Source organism: Crinia signifera, chromosome 3, assembly GCF_055691185.1.
Source record: "Crinia signifera chromosome 3, ASM5569118v1, whole genome shotgun sequence".
In the NCBI taxonomy this organism is placed as follows: Eukaryota; Metazoa; Chordata; class Amphibia; order Anura; family Myobatrachidae; genus Crinia; species Crinia signifera.
In genome coordinates, this window is record NC_139219.1 from 323,309,387 (window position 1) to 323,333,856 (window position 24,470).

General features: G+C 47.2%; 1 protein-coding gene across 1 annotated transcript in view; it reads right to left on the reverse strand.

Annotated features, from left to right (window-relative positions):
* Positions 1 to 19,211, reverse strand: part of MSRA (methionine sulfoxide reductase A) — a 213,735-nt gene extending 194,524 nt beyond the window's left edge. Inside the window, exons 1-2 of the mRNA XM_083178784.1 lie at positions 19,092 to 19,211; positions 15,415 to 15,618 (exon numbers count right to left, since the gene is read on the reverse strand). Of these exons, the coding sequence (XP_083034910.1) occupies positions 15,415 to 15,562 (148 nt within the window). The 5' untranslated portion in view covers positions 15,563 to 15,618; positions 19,092 to 19,211. The remainder of the gene's footprint in view (positions 1 to 15,414; positions 15,619 to 19,091) is intronic.
* Between the last annotated feature and the right edge of the window lie 5,259 nt (positions 19,212 to 24,470).

Genomic DNA, 24,470 nt, shown 5'->3' on the forward strand with positions numbered 1-24,470 from the left:
CGACCTTTTTGGCTGTCGACCTTCCCACTGTCGACCTAATGCTTGTGTCGGCCTTCAGTTAATTACATACCTATAAACAGTGGATTATTAGATAGTCAATGGGTCTATCCCAAAAGGCCAACTTGCAATAAGTAGACAGGGTCAAAAGGTCGTCAGTCAAAAGGATGACATGAAAAAAGGTCGACATGCAGTAGGTCAATACTATGAAAAGGTCAATATCAAACAATATGAAAAGGTCGACCAGGTCAAAAGGTCGACATGAAAAAAGACACAGGAAAAAGTCAACATGAGGGTTTTTTGGGTGACATGTCGACAAGGACCTTTTAATTACTGCGCCATCCTTCTGGCACGGTGCCTCGCTACATTCGGCACACTATTATATCATCCCTCTGTGCCGACATGACATAAGTACAAGCCGGTTTAAAAAAAAATCATGAAAAATTCATGTTGTCATGTGTCTACCTTTTACCTTTTGACCATTTCAACCTGTTGACCTTTTGTTGTAGACCTAGTGACTGCCGATCTAGATCTATCTACCGGCACCAGTATCTATATATAGTCTGTATTTATAGTTCTATCTCATCCCCATGTACGGCACTACAGAACCTTTGTGGCGCCTTATAAATACAAGATCATGATAAAAACATTCATATGACAGGACTGTATGGCCAAGTGGGAAATCTGGATTACCATGTGCAATAGTTTCACACACACTATTAAGATTAAGCGGTATTCAATTCCAGAACTCGACCGTTGGAACGTCCTGACAGTTGGAATCATGGACGTTTTTCAGCAGATCCGACAGTAACTCAACAGTCGGAATTCAATGTTCCAACTATCCAGTGCCTGAAATTCCGTGTATAGCCTTTTATTATATAGGATACTGATGTAATTGATACATCGGTCGATTTACGTCACTGGCGCAACATGCCGGCACTCACGGTTATCTTCCTGTGCCGTCATTTTTTCCAAACCAGTCTGCTTTTCCGTATTGTAAACCGTATAACTGTATTTGGCTGTAACTCGGCGTAAAGTACATAACAGACGTCAGCGACCGATTGCTTTATCTCTAAATAAATGTTTTCCCTGCGCTGAAGTTACAGACGGCTTTTCCCAGCAGGGAAGTGACAGTGAGAGGCGTCAGGAGCTTATAGAAGTACTGAGCACGTATTGTTGTACTGGTTTGCAGTAAATCGGCGGCAGCAGCAATTTTCAGATTTGAACTATATTATTCTTCCATAAGGTGGTTATTATATTGTATAATGCAGCCCAGCGCACAAGAACAGGCCCCCACAGGACACAGCGGTGCGGATAATAACACCATACACCTGGGCAGACATACATTACACAGGAGACCCCTGCTCCCCCACGCTCCCCCACGGTTTAAGCAGTGCTGTCCTCTTTAATTAGTTGTCCCAAAGGGCAACCGACTTTGTTAAGACATTTGTAAATAGCGGCAATGCTGTAATAGCAGAGGAGGACACAGGAGAGAGGGAGAGTGCGGTTCTACTATGTATGGTCCTCAAAGGATTATTCCCTCAGAAATAATCATCATTAGCTTCTTACTAAGAGCAGCCGTAACATTATATGTTACCAGTACAACCATTCAGACCAGGGCTGCTCAACGCCAAGCCTCAATGGCAGGTCATGTTCTCAGGATTTCTTTAATTATACGCAGGTAAGTTAAGCAATTCTGCCAGGGCAGTAGTTATCCCACCTATCCCACCCACCCACAGAAATCCGGAAACATGACCTGTTGGTTGTATTTGAGCAGTGGAGTGGAGAACCCTGAGGCAAGAGGCGAGATGCAAGGGGTCCGACAGAGGCCAGATGGGAGGTGGGACTCAGGGGGCGTGGCAGAGACAAGATGGGAGGTGAGATGAGGGGGTCCGGCAGAGGCCAGATGGGAGGTGAGACGCAGGGGTTCCGGCAGAGGCCAGAAGGGAGGTGAGACGCAGGGGGCGCGGCAGAGACAAGATGGGAGGTGAGATGAGGGGGTCCGGCAGAGGCCAGATGGGAGGCGAGACGCAGGGGTTCCGGCAGAGGCCAGATGGGAGGTGACATGCAGGGGGCGCGGCAGAGGCCAGATGGGAGGTGAGACGCAGGGGTTCCGGCAGAGGCCAGATGGGAGGTGAGACGCAGGGGGCGCGGCAGAGGCCAGATGGGAGGTGAGACGCAGGGGTTCCGGCAGAGGCCAGATGGGAGGTGAGACGCAGGGGGCGCGGCAGAGGCCAGATGGGAGGTGAGACGCAGGGGGTCCGGCAGAGGCCAGATGGGAGGTGAGACGCAGGGGGTCCAGCAGAGGCCAGATGGGAGGTGAGACGCAGGGGGGCGCGGCAGAGGCATGATGGGAGGTGAGACGCAGGGGGCGCGGCAGAGGCATGATGGGAGGTGAGACGCAGGGGGTCCGGCAGAGGCCAGATGGGAGGTGAGACGCAGGGGGTCCAGCAGAGGCCAGATGGGAGGTGAGACGCAGGGGGCGCGGCAGAGGCATGATGGGAGGTGAGACGCAGGGGGTCCGGCAGAGGCCAGATGGGAGGTTAGACGCAGGGGTTCCCGCATAGGCTAGATGGGAGGTGAGACGCAGGGGGTGCAGCAGAGGCCAGATGGGAGGTGAGACGCAGGGGGCGCGGCAGAGGCAAGATGGGAGGTGAGACGCAGGGGGTCCGGCAGAGGCCAGATAGGAGGTAAGACGCAGGGTGTCTGGCAGAGGCATGATGGGAGGTGAGACGCAGGGGGTCCAGCAGAGGCCAGATGGGAGGTGAGATGCAAGGGGTCCCGTCAGAGGTGAGACACAGGGGGACCCAGCAGAGGTGAGGGGGGGCGGCAGAGGTGAGGGGGGGGGGCCGGCAGAGGCGAGCCTGCCAGAGGCGAGGTGCAGGGGGGCCCGGCAGAGGCCAGGTGGGAGGTGAGACACAGGGGGGCCCGGCAAGGATGAGACACAGGGGGACCCGGCAAGGATGAGACACAGAGGGGCACAGCAGAGGTGAGGGTGAGGGTGGGGAGGTCCGGCAGAGGTGAGGGGGGACCCGGCAGAGGCGAGGCGCAGGGGGGCCTGGCAGAGGTGAGGTGCAGGGGGGCCCAGCAGAGGCCATATGGGAGGTAAGATTTTACAGAGAAATAAAATTAATACGGCAATACTGCTGCTCAAGCCTAGACACCCCCTGTCTCTTAGTAAATACACCCCAAGGAGCAGATAACATACTGCACATAAGAGCGCAAGGAGACACAAGCAGAGGATGAGACACCTCCATATTGTTAGACGACAGAGAACTTACCTGACACGGTGACGTTCTCCGTCCTGCCGGGCAGAGCCTCCTCTGCGCTGGGTAACGTCATTTTGAGAGAGGCATTAGGGGCGTATTCAGCACCTGACACAGAACAACATTTACTGTAGCAATGTACAGATGACTTCTATCACACCAAACAGCCACTGTCAGCACCAGGTCTGGGGTGAGTCGGACGCGTTAAGCGTCTTCTCCCTCAAAATGTGCGTCTTATACGTGTTAGTGAAACTGGGAGCGACACAACTACCCTGCAACATGTCATGCCAAATTACCCCCCCCCCAGCGAATAATATCTTTCCAGGGTGTCTCGCCCCTACTGTAGGGGGGTGGGATCAACCGTAGTAGGGTCGACAGCCAATACATTAACCGCTATTGGTCAACAGGCCAGAGGTAGACGCATGACAAAGGTTGAAAGGTGGACAATAGGTCAACACAATGTTTATACGGTTTTTAGTGTCTATGTCGACATACATCAACATGGACACCGTATAAGTGTTCCACTTAGCTCACCATGCTTCGGGAACTGTGCCTCATTACGGTCGGCACAAATAAACTAACTCTATGTCCTTGTTTTGGGCGGAAAAATGTGAAAAACTCATGTCGACATCTTTCATGTGTCAACATATGGCCTGTCAACCAATAGTGGTCAAGCTATTGACTTTGACCACATCCCCTGTAGGGTTGGGGATTTCCCACTACCTGCAGGATGGGGACCCCGTCTTATTTCCAGCTGGGAGGGTAGAAAGAGATTTGGAGAAACGCATCAGCTGACTGGTGCACTTTCGCTAGAAGCTCTGTATATGAGGGGGGGGGGGGGGTAGAATTAGGTTTGCACCTTTGGACAGTATTGTTAAATAGCAGGATAGATACTGTAATACCTCTAGGAGGATCCTCCGCCTCATATCTAGCATATATAACAATTAGTACTCAATACTTACCAAGCATCTGGAATAACAGGGTCCAGGAGCAGAGGTGACGAAGGGTGATCCACATGGCTCTGCCTAGTGACAGCAGCAGCGAGGACACTCTGGGGATGTGCTATAGGGGAGGCCGGGACTGCGGAACGTGGCAGCTTGGTAGACAGGCAGAAGTAATCAATACTCCGGTGGATAGCCTGGCTATGTAATGGCATATACTGACGTAGAAGGATTACAGAAGCACAATAACGAGGCGGTTACAGCGTAGGTATGACAATATCACACTTATACTGTTACAAAGGTCAGAGGGATAATGAGCAGGTAGAGGCCTCCATCCGATTATTCCGCATGACCTATCATACACCGGAGCTTTCCTGTGTGCTTTGGACCTGTTCTAGGACTCACGTCCTCAGCAGAATTGGGAGGGGGGGATGAACAGGTCCCACTGAGAATGCTAGGGTCTACAGTATATTCATCGTGCCGACATTCGACAAGGTCTGACTGCCGACATGGACAGAATATGGAAATTGTCAGAACGCCAACACTGTGGGATTCTGTTACTAAGATGGAATTAATTATGACAACTACCGACACAAGAAATAGCAGCTTTGTTCATACTAATACTGGGACCTCAGGACCCCGAACAGGGGCCCATCAAGACCTGATCGCAGGACTGAAATTATCTGCAGCCCTGCCCCACAGTGAAATCCCGCCCCCAAATGGCATCGCAGCCATGCAAAGAGGATGAATTCCTCTCACAATCGCTCACCATGAAAAGGAATCCCCCCCCCCCCGCATAAGCCAGCGCTGTGAAAACACTTGAGTGACGCTCACAAACGCTGGCTGGCTGTCAATGAACCAGCCATGCACACTGCGGACTGGGCGCACGCACAGTACTACAATAAACGCTAAAGGCTGAATCAGCCCCACAGTCCATGTTTTCCCTGTTGTCCAGTAGATGTGCCGTGTCAACTGTCACATTTAAAAATCCACAGGTGACCTGGAAAATAAGACCTGTGTGGGCCCCTATATTCCCTATCTAATGATATACTAATAGTGCAATTGAATTTGAATATAAATAAAACAACACAATCCCACGGGTCATTCTGCGCCTTCTTGTACAATCAAGGTAAGACTATTGTTCCCTGTGATCGCCTGATATCTCCCCTATTAGAGTGCCCCCGATAATAGATATTATCGAGAACTAGAGTTTGGAAACCAACTTAATCAATACATTTTAATTGGCCTTAAGAAGAAGGCACAAACACTGCATCTTCCGCATATTAATATCCTGTCTATTTATACAGACCGCTGGCTCGCTTCCCTAATTACAGCCTCCAATTACGCCAGAGCTCCGCTCGATGGATAACGATCAGCAAATTTATGCAAGGCGGAAAAGACTGGTGCTTGGGGCCACTATTGCGCTGCCAATATGAAAGAGGTTCCTTAACCATCCAAGTGCCTGTCAGTATGCAAACGAACTATACACGGGACAAGCAACAGAAAACACTAAAGGGAATTAACTACAGTTCAACAAACATGGATAGAACATTGGGGTTCTTGCTTTGCACGAAAATCCACCTAGCACATATACCAATGCACATCCATATTGTACCATTGGGAACAGCCCCCAGTATAACCGTTCTGCGTCCACAGGGAACATGTGAACGTATGAGCGTGTATGTATGAGGGCCCTGCTCGTCAGAGTTACACTTTAGGGATTTGGTAGGCACAAGGAGTGGGAGGCGACTAGAGACGGGGGAAGTGGAGTTTGGGCAAATAGTAGTGAGGGTAGCAGCATGAACGAAGAGGAGAGACTTGAGGGTACATTTAAATGCTCGGAGGTTGGAGGCTCTTCTGATTGGGCATGCCAGAGGTTGGGGGGAGACTGAGGTCTGTGAATTCTGCAGCAGATTCTAGAGGAGACCTTTTACTTTGATTTTTCATTTACTCGTTGTTTTTGTTATTGATTGCATTTTATGCCGTTATTTCATTCCTTTCTGACAGTACTGTGATCTTGTTTTATTGTGTCATTTGTAACAGTTGGGCGCAGTTGAGCGACTTTTTGCATCTGCGCATGCGTCTGAGTCATACCGCGCAGAACCAGGGATATGACGCATTACAGATATATGTCCAAGGATTAATTAATCGGTATGCTCCTAATGATAATCATTCAGTCACTGGCTACAAGCTCTGTTCTCATTGGTCATCGCTCGTGTACCGTCTGACTCACTGGTCAGTACATTTTGTGCATGCCAAAAAGTAATGGTTTGGTACTCTTTACCTAGAAGGGCGCCCACATTTTTGATCTTGGGCATCGCAAGGTAAAAAAATGCGTCGGTCGCATCGCATGCGACCAAAAAATCGCATGTGATGCGACCGACGCGATTACCGCGATTTCCGATAGGGAACAATGTTAAATGTCCCAATTGACCCGATTTTCCATAGGGAACAATGTTAAATGGCCCACAGAGGCCAAATAGGCACCCTGAAGTGTGAAATGCCCCCCCCCCCCCATTGTTAACGCCACCCCACGATCAACGTGAACCCGAAGCGTGGCGAGCGGCGGCGGTACGCGTTAACATTGTTCCCTATGGAAAATCGGGTCAATTGGGACATTTAACATTGTTCCCTATGGGAAATCGCGGTAATCGCGTCGGTCGGTCGCATCGCATGTGATTTTTTGGTCGCATTTACATTTTAACATGTATTTCTATGTAAAATCGTGGGCATCGCATTGGTCGCATCGCATGCCATTATAATGTACATGCGATGCCCGCGATGGGCGCCCTTCTAGGTAAAGAGTACCAATGATTTTGATTATTCCTAAGCTGAGCCATTGGCCACATGAAGTATAGCAGGAAGACCATAAGTGCCCGCTGCGGTGCAGAGGGTCCTCCTGGGCTGCCCCTCCGTCACTTCCAACAGCTGCCACCACCGGAGTTTCCTTGAGTGGGGTCACCGCTATGGGGAATTGTGTGACAGTGGTGTGCAAATAGGGCTCCTTAACTTCCGACATTGGCAGTGCCCACACATCGGGATCTGGCCCTTATGCCGGAGGGGCGAGTTCTCGATGAACTCTCATTTTCGGAATAAATATAACGCTGCCCGGTATGTGTGGGCTGCATGCAAAATCCGCCAGTATTTACCCTGCACGGATGATAGCTCTACAATGTCTAGATAGATACTCAATAGGACAACACCAAAAGGTCAACTGCTTTTCGTAGACTACATTGTGCGTGGTGACCTTTTGGTGTTGACGCAAACACTGTTATTTATTTATAACCAGTTATTTATATAGCGCACGCATATTCCGAAGCGCTGTACGGAGAATATTGGAACATTCCGGATGACCTTTTCACTGTAGACCTAATGAACATAACCCCATGAAGTAGCTGGAGGGTAGTACCACAGGGGAGGCTGAAGGTTTGGCATACCCACTCCACAGCCCAGGCGCAGCCTATGGCAGCATGTCTGCCTGGACCAACGGGAATTCCCGAATTACAGCCTCCTATTGGTCTGTGTGGTCACACCTCCATCTAACCACCTCGCTCGCCAGTGATATAACATGGGAGGGGGCTAGCAGTGCCCTAGGGATGCCCTTCAGTGGCGTCCCTAGGGCACAGAACTAAGCTATTAAGGAATACTGTATCAAGGCCAGCTGCAAAGAGACTGCACAGATAAAGGCTGGGGGCGCACGTAGGCCCGTGTACTGGAATAGCCGTAATCTGTAACCTTCTCTGTTCTTTGTAATAATAGATTGGACACAGCGTCAGCCTGATATCTGATACACCTGTAAAGGTTACCCATAGTATTCAGCTGTATGTGTTGGCCAGAGATGCTGCCACTAAATCTGCGTACACACCTCAACTTTGCAATCTATCAGTGCGGCTGAATCTGACCTGCAGCTTTATACACAGCCACTGGGGGGCGAGCACAGTCACATCATCAGCAGCAGCGCTAATATGGTAAACTAGCAGTAGGGGTAATACACCTCCTGCTACATTACTGCCTTCCTCCCTCCTGCCGGCGATGTGTTATATTACATACAGTGGCGTAAGTTCATCCCAGTTGCCCGGAGGGAAGGTAAGTACTGGTGGCCCCCCAAATAGCTCATTCAGTAAGGTGTCTGTCTCCAGTAAGGTCATGGGTCTAATACAGGGTGTGACACTTGCAAAAATGATGTTAGAAGGGTGAGTAAGCCACATTAGCAATATCAACTGCTTTCAATTAACTGATTCAAACTCAAAGGGAAGGAGAGGTGGTGCCCCCTTGGGAGCAGGAGCCCGGTGGCCTCCCAGAGTTCTGCCTCTGATTACATAAGAGGCCATCCTCCCTCCTGCCAGCGACGCGTTATATACATTGGGTGCAGCCAGGGTTAAGCTTGAAGATGTAGTTAAGTGTAGGCGCAGCAGGTTGTGCAGTTCTATGGAGCAGGACTGAAATCCTCCTTATGCCCAGCATGTGGAAAATCACTAAATCGGCAGAGATGAAGCATATTCAGTGATGTTCCTATTATAGAGGGACAAATGGCCATTTCCTTCCTGCAAGAGGTCTTCTACCCTGCAGCACAGACGTGGCAATCTCTTTATATTACCCTTTACTTTAATCGGACACTTTCAGCATTTCCATGTTATTTTGGCAGAGAATGACACTTCACAGTCCATGTAATGAACAGACCCACCCACCGGTCACATGTAATACAGGCAGTCTGTTATCCAAAACTAGAAAAGTTTTATTGTTCCTCAGTGAGAAAAACAAAATAGCAATCTAGTAAATATGATACCTTTTAATGGCTAACAAAAATAAATGTTGTTAAAATGCAAGCTTTCGAGACTTCTTAGGTCTCTTCCTCAGGCATGGTATAACAAGGTGTGTGAAGAACCACATATATATACACAGCAGAGTAGGAACAAGATGTGATAGATGGACATTCTTAAGATCAAAACAAAACAAAATGACAGAATGAGCTTGTAAATTGAGTCCTTAATTAGTTTGTAGATAAGTAGTGTGAAAGTTTTATTGTCTCTAAGTTGATGACAGACCAGAGTTAGAGCTCCGATGCCCTCACTCTCCTCAGATGTTGTAGTGGGCCATAAATCCCTCGGATAGATTCAGTCCTGTGTTAAGGGTGTCAAACGTTGTCATTAATTTGTATTCCCAGACCCTCCTGTCTCTTTGTGATTTGAAATTTCCTTTTAGTATAATCACTTTCATATGATCCTGATTGTGTCCTGGGCTGCAGAAATGTTTGGCCACAGGAAAGTGTGTCTTTTTTTCCTTTATTGTGTGGCGATGGGACCTCATCCTTGCCTTAAGTTTTTGTCCTGTTTCTCCAACATACAGACCCCCAATAGGACATTTGGTGCACAGAATCAGGTACACTACATTGGTAGTAGAACATGTGAATGTCCCTGGGATCTTATAGTCCTGTTGTGTGTTGGGGATCCGTACACTGTCTGTAGTGAGGATATGGGCACAGGTTTTGCAGCTCCTTACATTGCAGGGATAGGTTCCTCTTTGTGTAATGGATGGCAGTGAACTTCGGATTATAATATTTTTCAGGTTTGCAGGTTGTCGGTAACATAGTAGTGGAGGGTCTGGGAATATTGTTTTCAGGCGGTCATCTTTGTGTATGATGTGATGTAGTTTTTTTGCAGTTTTTCTTAGCACCTCAAGCTGTGGGTTGTAGGTGACTACCAGGGGTACACGGTTGTTTCTTTCTCTTTCTTTATATTGGATAAGTTTATTTCTGGGTATCCTGATGGCTCTGATAATCTGATCGTTGATTGATGTGGGATGATATCCCTGATTTAAAAAGGTCCCTTTAAGTTGTTTTAAGTGGACATCTCTATCTGCTGGGCTGGAGCAGATGCGATGATATCTGATGGCCTGGCTGTAGATAATGGATTTTTTGATGTGTTTCGGGTGGAAGCTGTCCCATCTGAGGTATGAAGGCCGATCCACGGGTTTTCGGTATAGGGTTGTCTGTATTGCGTTGTTTTGAATTGTTATAGTGGTGTCAAGGAAGTTTATCTCGGTATATGAGTAATTCATTGTCAGGTTTATTGTTGGATGAAATCTGTTAAATTTTTCATGGAAATGTATGAGTTCTTGTTCAGAATCAGTCCAGATGATCAGGATATCATCGATGTAACGGAAGTAAGCCAAGGGTTTGATTGAGCAGGATGCCAAGAAGTCACTCTCGAGTTTTGCCATGAACAGATTGGCGTATTGCGGTGCCATTTTACTGCCCATGGCGGTCCCGGTGCGCTGTAGAAATATTTCTTTGCCAAAGGAAAAATAATTGTGTGTAAGGATGAATTTTGTAAGCTGTATTGCAGGACCAGGAGCAATCCCATTGGACTCAAGATATATCTGGCATGCTGTCAGTCCATCTTCATGGGGGATATTGGAATATAAGGATTCCACATCCATGGTGGCAAGGATGGCTCCATTAGGGAGGGGACCTAGGGTTGATAATTTATTCAGTAGGTCCGTGGTATCTTGGAGAAAGCTGGTTGTATGTCTCACCAGTGGTTTCAGGACACCCTCTACCCATCCTGAGATCTTTTCAGTGAGGGTTCCCACGCATGAGATGATTGGCCTCCCTGGGTTGCCGGGCTTATGTATTTTGGGAAGCATGTAGAATATTCCAATTCTGGGACTGTCGGGTATCAAGTCCAAAAGTTCTGTAGACTCTGCTGACAGCCCCCTGACAAGCCTTCTCAACTCCCTTAAATATTTCTGAGTTGGATCTTTGTCTAGTTTGGTATAGTATTGGATATCCATCAGCTGTCTATTTGCTTCCTTAGTATAGTCCGATGTGTCCATGATGACTATGGCCCCACCTTTGTCTGCAGGCTTGATGGTGATTTTCTTGTTGTTTCTTAAGGTGTGAATAGCTCTTCTTTCTTGCACACTGATGTTAAAGTATTCCTTTTTATGTTTTTCCAATATTGTTGACTGGACCACATTTCTAAAAGAGTCAATATATAGGTCCAAAATGGTACTGCGGCCAGGTGGTGGTGTCCAGACAGAACTCTTCTTGTGGACTGGTCTAATTTGTGTTTGGCTATTTGTAGGTTCTGTCTCCTCTCTGTCATGGAAGAACTCCTTCAGTCTTAGTTTCCTAAAATATTCTTCCATGTCACTACATAGTTCTGTTTTGTCGAGAGGCTTGGTCGGACAGAATGTAAGTCCTCTAGATAGCACACTGACTTCTACTTTAGTGGGTTTGTGAGATGACAAATTAATCACACAGTTAAATTTACCTGTGTCTTGCTGGGAGTTCTGTTCTGAGCAACATTTTGAAGCTATGTAGAGAATTTGCCTTTAGCGTCCCATGGTGAGGGGAATTACGCTGCACAAATACCCTTACAGTAAAGAATACTTCCTGCACGGACGGAAGAACCTGCTACGCAACATTCCCCGCTGATCACCCCTTGCTTACTGAATACCTGAAGTATCTTTACATTTCCTTATAGCTGTAACAATGACAGTGCATATCCGTTGAAACCCCCCTTGGCGGAACACAAAGAACCACCTCGCCCGCACTTTACAGCGGGCTGAATTAGCTTAAGAGCACTCGCACCTCCATAGGGGTGTGGTCAATTTTATGCAAATTTGGGCCAACGAAGGGTGTGAGATCGGCTTCATTCAGGTGCCGTTTTCAGTGTTTGAACCCCTCAGACTTCAGCACAAACCAGTTCCACAGGTGTACGAGTAACTCTCTCTTACAGAGAAAACAATGGGGTTTATTCTAGTTCATTCTTTCTGACAAAATCCTTCTTAGATGGACAAAACCATGTGCACTGCAGGGGGGCAGATGTAACATGTGCAGAGAGAATTAGATTTGGGTGAGTTATTTTGTTTCTGTGCAGGGAAAATACTGACTGCTTTATTTATACACTGCAATATAGATCTCACTTTGAAGTAAAACCCCACCCAAATCTAATTCTCTCTGCACATGTTACATCTGCCCCACCCGCAGTGCACATGGTTTTGTCCATCTAAGAAGGATTTTGTCAGAAAGAATGGACTAGAATAACCCCCAATGTTCTAAACCATTTTAGTTTGAAGCCCCATACACGCTAGACGATATTATGTTAATGATTGAATTATATTGAAATCATTAATGATATATCATTTACATTGTCTAGTGTGTACACTATGTTCTCTAGCGTATGAACACGCGGCTCCCTGTTGACCTTATCATCGACAAACTGAATGTTTAGCAGGGACAGGATGACATCGTTAAACAATCAGCAGGTATGCACTAGATCAGGGGTGGCCAAACCGGTCCTCGAGATCTACCAACGGTCCATGTTTTCCAGGTTACCTTGCTGGTGCACAGCTGTAGTCATTACTAACTGTCACATTTTAAAACATGCTGCATTCATTCCTACTATAGATCCACAGGTTGCCTGGAAAATATGCACCGTTGGTAGATCTTGAGGACAGGTTTGGCCACCCCTGCACTAGATCATTCGTCAAGGAGCACCGGCCATGGCGTTAACTACTGTGTATGGGGCTTAAGGTGCCTATGGAGGGCATTGTTAATGCAAAATGCGGCATGGCCCCCACTCCCCCCACGTATGCACTTGCCGACATGGCTCCCCGTTGGAGACAATATCGCTGGGTAGACACATCATGCAGTGTGTACCCAGCTTTAGTCTCACTCTGTCAGAGCAGGCTCAAACCACCTTCACACCATGAGCCAAGCTCACACTCGGATTTTGTACACAGGTTGAGACCCCTTTTTAGACTGGTGGCCCGACCCAGCTTATTGCTGGGACGATGACATCACCAGAGGCACGTGCCAAACTGGCAACTGCAGATGAGATCATCGCCAAACGCCGGATCTTCCTATGCTGTAAATGGGTTCCGGGTGTCACGAGAAATAACCCAGAATATTGTTAACGATATCATTATGGTGCATATAGTTTAGTAAAATCGTCTAATGTGTACCCAGAAAATTAACCATTTACTGTAATCCAAGGATTAACCGGCAAAGGAATAATCGCAACAATAACCGCGCTGTACAGCTTCCCGATCTCGCATGAAAGTGTTCGCTGCCCCCATATGGTAGAGAGCATGTTTGTGCAGGTCTGAATACTTTTCAACAAAATATAAACTAAGTATAGTATGTCCCTGTCATCTTGTCATGCGTTGTCACCACGAGTTGGGTTTTGATAGCTAAGTATGGCGAATAACAGAAGTGTTCGGATGTGCGTTATGGAAGAGATATCATTGACATTGATGGGAGGAGTCAGAGGTCAGACCAACTGGCATTACATTCCTACATGATGACATCATTTTTATCAGCAGTCAATTTTATTATATAAACAAATATAGAATAGCCGCCTACTTCAGCAATTAATACCAATTAGCAGCATACACTTGTGTAGCATATACCATTAAACAGTCCACTCAAAGAATGTGGGTTCTAAAGAAATATGACAGATTAAATAATCAAGACGGTATTATTTACTGCACAAAAAAAAAAGGGGGGGGGGGTACAATGATTATTGTAGAATATTACAAATAGGTGGTTACAGATAAAGAGTTACAAAGTATATACATACAGATAAGAAAATTAAAACAAAAAATATGGTTGACTAATTGAGTGTACACACGGTTCAATTTTGACTAACTTTCGATTCGATTTTGCTCTTACAATCAAATCGAAATCGAACGGTTTCTAGAGCGTTCAATCTCGATTCGATGCCGCTGCGCACTCCCATTTCGTCTATATTGAATAGGAAAATAGACTATGCAGGCAAGACTATATCAAAAGGAAGTTGAATAGGCCAAATCTAAAGGACATCTAAAGGGAATCTAATCGAAATCTAATAGAGAGCAAATCAAACCGATGACATATCATGTGTTTGGGGAGGTGAATGGTCACTTGTCGACTTTGAAAAGGTCGACATGTGTTAGGTAGACACAAACACCCCCCCCCCCTAGGGTGCTTCCCCTAGGTACCAACAAAGACAAAATACTTTCCCATTTTTAATTGGCCTTAGGATGCCGACTGCCAGAATCCTGGCACCAAAATCCTGACTACCGACAAAACACCAGCGCCATAAATTCTATATGGATGAGGAGGTCGACGCTGGATACCCAAGAGCCAGCATCACGAACATACAAGTGAACGTACGCTCATTGTGGCTCCGTTGCACTGCTGGGGGGGGGGGGAATATAAATGGCCATCGCAGTCGCACCCACTACCCATTAGAAATCTATTAGCTGGTGGCCTAAGATGTAGCCACAATAAGCATGGCTACATCTGTAAGTAGGCTGGGGCAGGCTAGGGTCAGGCCTGGAAAAAAGGAGGGGGTGGTTAGGTTTAGGCAATAGAGGGGATTTAGGATTAGGCTGGGGTAGGGGGGTTTAGGGTTAGGCTGCAGGGCGGTGGGTTAGGATTAAGCACTTAGAAGGGGGGTTAGGGTTAGGTGGCATGGTACAGGGGTTAAAGGTTAAAATTAGGCACGATTGGAGAGTGGGAGAGGGTAAGGTCACTTGCTGAGCCCCTCGGGATGCCAGAATTGGCTTGTTGAACACCCTGTAAAATCGTAGGCAAATTATAACTGGCCACATCATACTCAATATTGCCTACCTGACACAAGGAATGACTAAGTAATGATTAGTAAATAACATGATCCCTCTATTTAAAGAGATAACATTATGGCAGGTATTCAATGCTGTTTGTGAGTGGTGACACCGAGCAGGTCTTCCTGCTCGCTGTCACCACTCACCCTGACAGTATTCAACACACGCTCTGCATACGCCAATTCCCCCTTGCTCCGTTTTTTGAGCGAGGGAGAATTGGCGGATGCGGCTCCAGAAGCAGCGAGACTCGCGGCTAAAAACTGTGAGTTTTCTGCAGTAGCCGTGGGTCTCGCTGTTTTGGGGAATTCTCGCCGTCCTGTGACGGCGAGGATTTCCCCAGAACGTTGAATAGAGCGAGCGGCCGTCGCGGGGGTTAAACAGCGAGGATCGCTGGTTTTCTGCAATCCTCGCAGTTTAACCCCCTCGCCGGCCGCTCGCTGCAGCATTGAATACCCCCCATTATTGTATAGTACACAGAAAGCACCAGAGTGTAACACAGCTTATGTACAGTATAAGTACAAAAAGACGAACAGGACGCCAATCTATATTGTATTGACAATCAAATTGTAATCAGTTATTTAGAACCGGGGACCTACCTGAAACTTTCATTTCACTTGACCTCCCAGCCAGCGCTGCGTCTTTGCTGGGTAGCTCAGTCTTGGAACTCATATCGCCCATGTAAGCACCACGTAACAGTTGGAACAGGAATATCCGAGACGTCAGGAGACGGGGGGAGGACAGCATGAGATTCAGATTGTCCTAGTAGATTCAGATATTCCAGAGTCACAGATGAAAACGTCCTAAAGGGGATAATGGGAATCACATCGCTCAGTCAATGACTCGTACTCATCCCATATATACCAGATTCCCACAGGAAGGCCTCTGTTCCCAGCAGTACATCGCTGCTATGGATTTGTCGGATCGCTGCATATTTTTAGCGCATTGAAAAGTGACAAATGTGCAGAAATGGCAAGAACAGGGTTCCAAAAAAAACACCAAGGGGTAAATATACTAACAAACACTTCTGAAAAGATAAAAATGGAGGTTGTCGCCCATGGCAAGCAATCAAAGACTATGGCCTTATTCAGAGTTGTAGTTTTGCGACAGTACAAGGCCTCCCAGGATGCTGGGTCCCTTACTGCGGTGCAAACTCTTGCAATCACAGAAATGCAAGCGCTTCGAGCCCCTGCCTGCGAAGCCTACCGTTAAGGTAATTTAAGGGCTCGCTCATGCCCAAAAGTTTAGCGGGTCCCTAAATATGTGTCAGGGGGCCAATGCATGCCCATTAAAAAAGTGAGTAAACCAGGAGCCCTGAAAAAGCTTATTAGAGGTGGACAAATGGATATTTTTGTTCACCATAAGTGTGATGTTGCCTATAGCAAGGTATGCGGCAGAAATCCCGCAGGGCACAGGTGTGAGTGCGATGAGATTCATGTCATCTCATCCCTGTACCCCAAAGCAAAATGACGTGATGCGTATAATCATGCAGCAGGGGGAGGGGCTATAACGTGACATGCTGCAACCACATAATCAGGCCCCGCCCACATCGCTGGGGCATGATCATGTGCTGGGAAAAGGGAGTAATGCAATCCCCTGGATCGGCGGGATCATCACACTACTCTCCAAGAAGTCCAGGGGATCTCACCAAAATCAGGGTGTATCCCAGTATTTCCAGGAGAGTAAGAAAGCGTGGCTTACGTGCAATGAACTTGTACAACAAACATACAGTATCATGCATAGTGAAGCCAGCATGTACGTATGCAAATCATTGTAACACAGATGCAAAGCGCCACATGAAGCAACAGGGGGATATTGCACAGTAACTGCCTCATTCCAACAGGAAATACCAGTATCTGAGCAGCACCAACACCTAAACATGTGCAATGCATTGTGGGGGTTATCCTTGTTGATTCGCAAGGCTGCAAATTCACAGCCTTCCGAGTCCACCCACCCCGCCTTGTGAATGGTGGAATTCGCAGCCTTGGGGGATCCTCCCACATCATTCGCAGGTTGGCTTCCATCGAATGATTGAGAAGGAGAACGCATATAAAAGTCACTCTCAAGTCACTTACATATGCGTGGACAGTGGGCGCCCCCTGCGTCATTGGCTCATTAGCATGCGAACACCCAGCGTTCTCAAGGGAACGACCATGAAACGCTGGGCGTTCACATATGCAAATGAGCCACCCCGCCGCCCTTCTCCACCTCTGCCCACTCACTTGGGTGCGTGTGCCCAGCAGAACCCTCTGTTTGCCGTGGCCCCATGCACCGGGTGTAGGCACATGCGCAGAAATTACCCTGCGCATACGCAACCATCGATGCCCTTGTGAAGATTCTGGTCCGTGCGAATGGACCAGAATAAGGGCCTGTGTCCGGTATGGGGAACCTTTGGCCCTCCAGCGGTTGTTGAACTACACATCCCAGGATGCCCTGCTACAGTTTTGCTATTTGGCCATTCTAAAACTGCTGCAGGGCATGCTGGGATGTTTAGTTCAACAACAGCTGAAGGGACAAAGGTTCTCCATCCCTGCATTATATAAAGCACTTATATAACATTACCAGGGTCATGAAGACAAATGCTGACCAAGGCACTAAAAGGGAAATTTACTAAGAAGGCCAATTACGGCTAAATCCATGTACAACCGGAGAATACAGCAGAATTACTAAACTGCCGTATTCTCCTGATTCGTATTTTCCGACGTGAAGACATTCGTATTTGGCTGCCGAATTTACGGCTACCGAGTAAGTAAGAGCCGCCAGCATCGGTCATCATTTAAAAAAACATCAACCCGCCCGGCTATAACCAGCCCTGGGCTCATTGAGCTGGTCCTGTTTGCAGATATACAGGGGGGAAATGGAATGGGGTCCCCCTGTATTTCTATAACCAGCACCATGCTCTTGACCCAGTCCTGGTTCCCAAAATACGGGGGACAAAAGGAATAGATGTCCCCAGTATTTTAGCAACCAGCACCATGCTCAAACAGCCAGCGGTGTCATGCCACAATCATCCAAGGGCTGGTTATAGCCGGGCAGGGGGGACCCCACACTGTTTTTATAAATATATTTATTCAGAAGCCTTCACGGATCTGCTTCAGCCAAATACGCCCGGAAAATGAGGAGTATTTTCCAGTCATATTTTTAACTGAATTACCGGCCGAACTCAGCCGTACGGATGATAGCAAAATAGCCAACCACCATAGAAATCATTGCCACATACGGCCGTGTTCTATCGATGGTGTATTCATTCATAAACCCACATTCGGCTGACCTTTCCATATACAAATACAGCAAATCGGACAAAATCGGCTATGCTAGGGTAAGGGCTAATGTGACCAAGTGAAATATCCTCTGTAAAGTGCTGTGGAATATGTGTGCGCTATATAATCACACATTAGATAATGTGTATCCAGCACGATATTGGGAGCGGTGGTACCTGGCATCAGCAAGTACATACACCCTTGCAGATGCCACGCTGCGCTCTCTCTCTAGCGATACTCTCCTTCGTCCTGCATATACAGACGATGGAGGAGATCGCTAACGAGCATGCTTCGTTAACGATATACTGTAGCGCGTACACACTGAGGACCAGATCAAACTTCAAAAAGTGATATCCTCTTATATACGCAGGTGACGAGATGCTGTGCGATGAGACAAGCAGGCTAGGCTTAGGACATAAGCAGTTTGTCATTACACAATGCACCTTCTGCCTACAGTACATGGAGGACAGTGGAAGTTACACAATGATTACACAAGGGAATGGAATAGTATACATTCACTTAACAAATGCTACATGTAAAGTGCAATAAGCCTTACGATACAAAATACGTGTAAAATAATTTCTTCCAAAATAAATGAGAATTTTGCAACTTTTCCAAATACACCCACAGTTACCAGTGTCCCCCAGTCCCGAATCAGGGACCACTGAGTGCAATGGGCATTATTCAGGATTGCACCAATGATATAATTATATAAAGGAGTGATATAAGTGTGCTCATCCCCCAGCATCACAGCCCCCACACCATAGCAGGCAGTGCGCAGTCCCCGTGACACTGTGCAATCAGCAGGGGGCCAGACAGTATTATACCACCATCCCCAGTTGTCCTGCATGTCCCACACCACTGTCACCGGCACTACACACCACCTGCACATGTAACACTGTACACACAATCTGTATTACACAGCACACAGCTGAGTGAGGGAAATGCCGTCACTCTCACCTCCAGACATCTATAATAAACTTATTATGTATATCAGGAAGATATAAGCAACTTACCTAACAGCTAGCTGCTGCCATGGGCAAAACATACACACAGACTACAACTTCCGGCATGCATCATGAGGGCTGCAACTACGGTGTCCAGCGTTGGACACAATAACTCAGAACGCGTTTTAGTTGTAGTACAAGAAGAAGCCTGTTTGTATTATGCATAGAGATATACTTGACTCAACTAAATAGTGGTATACGGTCACTAGGTCGACAAGCCTGAGGTCGACACCTTCAAAAGGTCGACATGGCTTTAGGTCAACATGGGCAAGGTCGACAGTCATAAGGCCGACATTGTTTTTTCTTGGTTTTTATTTGAGCCGACATGTGCCGACAGGCGGTATTTTATGCCCTACCATCCACTAGGGCGTGGAGGAAGAACAGAATAGTGTGCTGAGCGCAGCGAGGCACCGTACCCAAAGCATGTCGAGCACAGCGAGACAAAAAACAGTGAAAAACCCATGTCGACCTTTTGATTGTCGACCTTGCCCAAGTCGACCTAATGTTTTTGTCGACCTAATGACCCTGTCGACCAAAAGCTATGTCGACATTTTGAAGGTGGTGACCTAAGGCCTGTTGACCTTCAGTGGTTGACCTAATACATGTCGACCTTCCTTTGGTCAACCTAATGATTCCAACCCCTAAATCATCTATATATATATATATATATATATATATATATATATATATATATATATATATATATATATGTCTAGTGTCCGTGAGTCCCCAAAACACTGCCATCTGCTGTCAGAGAGTGAAACTACATCTCTTTCTCACACATGCACAAACACAGAAGGTAGCAGACTAGCTTTCGAAGCTTTTGCCTTGAGCGGGCTTACTAGTAGTATATACTGGGCTTATTTATGCTTTCCTGTTGGCTCTTTTTGTTACATACATTTCTAGCCTTGTATGATGCACTGATTGGATGGATTAGCTGCATGACAGGAGACTGTGTGGCCGATTGTGATACGCACTGTGCACGCACACCCTCCAACATGACCCATTCTATCAGGTGCACAATGCTCTGTTCCCGGACTTCCTTGTGACCAGCAGCAGTGGCTGGGGTGAGGCTGCAGCATAGTACAAAATGTAAATGAAGGAGCCTTTCACCTGCCAGTTAGTGATTGATTGGGCCGTAAGCAGTCAAACCTGCAGTTCCCCCGAGTACCAGGAAACTGCACATGTGTAGAATAGGTCCTGAGATCAGATCTCAGAAATGAGATTGACAGGGATGGGGCTCCAATGTTTTTCGGGCATGGTGAGGCCCGAAAAACTGTTTCCTTGGCCTTGCAATGGCTGCTGCGCCTCCGAGCCTGTGTAAGGTCAGTCTTGTGCAGGGAGCAGTTGCAACTGGCATTGCTGTTTGATACCTTCCAACAGTCCCAATTACCGCGGGAATGTCACGGTTTTCGGGGACATTCCCGCGTCTCTCCCGTGGCCGGCAGTGTCCCGCAGTGAGGTGGGGGGGGGCTGTTGGGAGTCCCCCCTGTCGGCTGCTGAGCGTCTATTCCTGCAGCCAGGGGCTGGGGGCATGGCTAGAGGCTCACAGAGTCTCTGGGTCATGCCCCCATAGCGTCAAAACGCAACCACGCAACCGAAATTTATCCATCTGAGGGTGGTTAGGGTTAGGCTGCAGGGGAGGGGATCGTTAGGGTTAGGCTGCAGGGGAGGGGATCGTTAAGGTTAGGCTGCAGGGGAGGGGAGTGTTAGGGTTAGGTTGCAGGGGAGGGGATCTTTAGGGTTAGGCTGCAGGGAAGGGTGGTTAGGGTTAGGCTGCAGGGGAGGGGATTGTTAGGGTTAGGCTGCAGGGAAGGGTGGTTAGGGTTAGGTTGCAGGGGAGGGGATCGTTAGGGTTAGGCTGCAGGGGAGGGGATCGTTAGGGTTAGGCTGCAGGGAAGGGTGGTTAGGGTTAGGCTGCAGGGGAGGGGATCGTTAGGGTTAGGCTGCAGGGGAGGGGATCGTTAGGGTTAGGCTGCAGGGGAGGGGATCGTTAGGGTTAGGCTGCAGGGGAGGGGATTGTTAGGGTTAGGTTGCAGGGGAGGGGATCTTTAGGGTTAGGCTGCAGGGAAGGGTGGTTAGGGTTAGGCTGCAGGGGAGGGGATTGTTAGGGTTAGGCTGCAGGGAAGGGTGATTAGGGTTAGGCTGCAGGGGAGGGGTTTGTTATGGTTAGGCTGCAGGGGAGGGGATTGTTAGGGTTAGGTTGCAGGGGAGGGGCTATCCTGAGGGTGCACATTTTTCCCATTGTTAAATGACTTAGGGGCCCAATGAATAACAGCCAATAAGCTCCCAACTGTCATGTATTCAGCTTCCAACTGTCATATGTTTCATCGCTCGTTGATAAATGATCCCCTTGGTGTATTATAAATGTATTTATCTTCAATGCTCAATCATTGCAGGTGACGTCACCTCAGAAAGTAATTGCCTCCTGGTACAGCTCCATTACCCCGATGCCTGCAATGGCTGCTCTCACTTCCCCAACTGCAATTATTTGCTATTTGCTGATGTGACAAGCTGAGAATTACATGCCTCCTATTTTCGTTGGTATATACTCTGTAGGGTCTCGGAGGTTGCATCCAGGCGTAATTTTACATATTTCCAATTAACACATGCTTAATTAACCACGCTTGTTATTTCACGACGTGATTAGACATGTAGTCCTCTAAAAGCCAGGCTTTATTGGGTGATTAGATTGGACCTGAGAGGTCAAGAATTTCTCAGGATTTTCATCCATAAGTGCTTATGCTTATCCTTTGCCGCTAGGAAACGTGAACACCCACCCACCTAACTGTCAGCGCCAGTGGGCAGTGTGTAATGGGGCTATAAGTATCCGTGACCTAATCAGTCTCGCTTCAGACCTTCTGTTATGTAACACTGAGTGCACACACGTCTACAGACCAGCATGGCCTCAGATCAGGAGTATTACGTCTCCAGCTGTCATTGGTCCTCTTTAGGTTGACTTCATAAACGGACTGGAAACACTGACCCAACATATTCAAATCATTTCTGCTCTACCGTCATAGGGTTTTCCCCTTTTGTATGCAATTCTTATAAGTTCTTAACAGATTCAGCAGATCTGCAAGTTATTGTGGATGCGGGGCAATTATCTGATGTACCCTTGGCACCACCTACTACATCAACCTTCTCAGATAACTTTGCCACCTGACTCCCCCACCTTGTGGCCTCTGCTCTGACCTTGCACAATTCAACATCCTGATGTAAAATCCATTAGATCCAATCGTACATTTCCAAAGTGCGTGAGACAACTCAAAACATCATGAAGTCTATCAGCTGTCCCCCATAACTCATTACTGTGCCCACCTCTCCTTCCATATTCTCTCTTAAGCAGTCTACCCTCCAGGTTACTCCCCTCCCTCTTAGACTGTAAGCCCAGATGGGCCCTTTTCCCTCATGATCTCCTTCTAACACTAAGGGGGCAATGGCACAAATCTATTCAATGCGGCTGATTCAACCACATTGAGGCCTGTCAGATTCAACTTTCCAAAATCTGCATGGTTAAAAATGTCGGGTGGTCATGTGACTGAGTGGACTTGGAGTGCATAGATGGGGTTCGGGTGGTCATGTGACTGAGTGGACTTGGAGTGCATAGATGGGGTTCGGGTGGTCATGTGACTGATTGGACTTGGAGTGCATAGATGGGGTTCGGGTGGTCATGTGACTGTTTGGACTTGGACTGCATAGATGGGGTCAACTGTAAGTACTGGCTAAGGTCTACATTTATTCCACAGTGCAGCCAATTCTGGAGGCGATATGCTTCCGAGACCGAATCAGCCCTTTGTGTGTGCAGAAGCCTAGGCATACTGTAGTATAGGAAACACGCCATTGCGCATTGCACTATATTGCACCTCACAGATGACCACAAGTAAAACTGGGTACACTCAGGACTATAAAACAACACATGAAGAGGTCAACATGAGTTTTTTTATCTTTGTTTGGTGTCAATTTGTACATTTCAGCATGTGACCAGGTGCCCCGCCCATTACCACTGCGCTCACTTTACCATTCCCAATATTAGTCCACGTGGTCAAGTATGAAAAAGAATAAAAATGATAAGAATCGTAAAACACTCACATCGGCCTTTTCCTTGTGGTGACCTATGGTGCATGTTGACCAAAAGTGGTAAATTTATTAACTGTTGCCCCAATGCATGTTGACTCAAATCAGATCCCCAAAATTGTTGATTAAAAGAAAAAAAAAATCAATTTGTGTATATAACAGCTTTATAACCTTGATCACCAAATCTGTATTTTGGTTATAGACAATATATACTGAGTCAAGTTCAAACAGCAATTATTTATCACTTGATATAAAAAATAACAACAAAAAACCTTATACATTTTGAGGACATAGTTTAATAAATATTATCCAGTTAAGCGGTTAAGAATTCCAGGCAGATTTGGAATTGCCCCTGCAGTCATCCCAGAGTATATACCGCAGCAACATGTAGAGATAGGAGAAGGCACCGCCTACATTCTGGTAGGTGTGGGGCATATAATAGCAGTGACTCTGCCCCCCCCCCCATCCCTCCTCTCCTTTCCTCTCATTTACTTTCCTCTCCTCACATTTCCTCTTCCTCTCCTCATCTATCTTCTCATTTCCACTCTTGTCCTTTCCTCTCCTCCTCTTTCTTCTCCCCTCCACTCCTCTCCTCTCCTGTGCTTTCCTCTCCTTTCTTTCCCTTACCATTCTCCTTCTTTCCTCTGCCCTCCTCTCCTTTCCCTCCTTTTCTTTCCTCTCCTTTCTTTCCCTTACCATTCTCCTTCTTTCATTATCTTTTCTCTTCTCTCCCCTTTCCTCCTTTCTTTTCCTTACCATTCTCCTCCTTTCCTTCTCCTTACTCGCCTTCCTTTCCTCTCCTCTCATCTCCTTTCTTTTCCTTACTATTCCCCTCCTTTCCTTCTACTTTCTCGCCTTCCTTTCCTCTCCTCTCATCTCCTTTCTTTTCCTTACTATTCCCCTCCTTTCCTTCTCTTTTCTCTTGTTTCCTTCCCCTCCTCTCCTCTCTTTTCCAGCCATTAATTTCCTCTCCTTTCCTCTCCTATCCTCTCCCTTCATCTCCTTTCCCTCCTTTTCTTTCCTCTCCTTTCCCCTCCACTCCTTTACTCTCCCTTCTCTCCTTTGCTCTCCTTTTCTTTCCTCTCTTTTCCCTCCTTTTCTTTCCTCTCTTTTCCTTACCATCCCCCTCCTTTCCTTCTCTTTCTTTTCCTTCCTCTCATTCCCCTCCTCTGCACTAGCAGGCTGGTTAAAAAATAAAAAGACTTCCCCAATCATTGTACTTAGTGATGGCCTACACAAGTGCCTATCTTATCCTACACAGCCTACTTCAAATCATGTAAACCAGTATACCTCTCCAGTATGGCCTACACC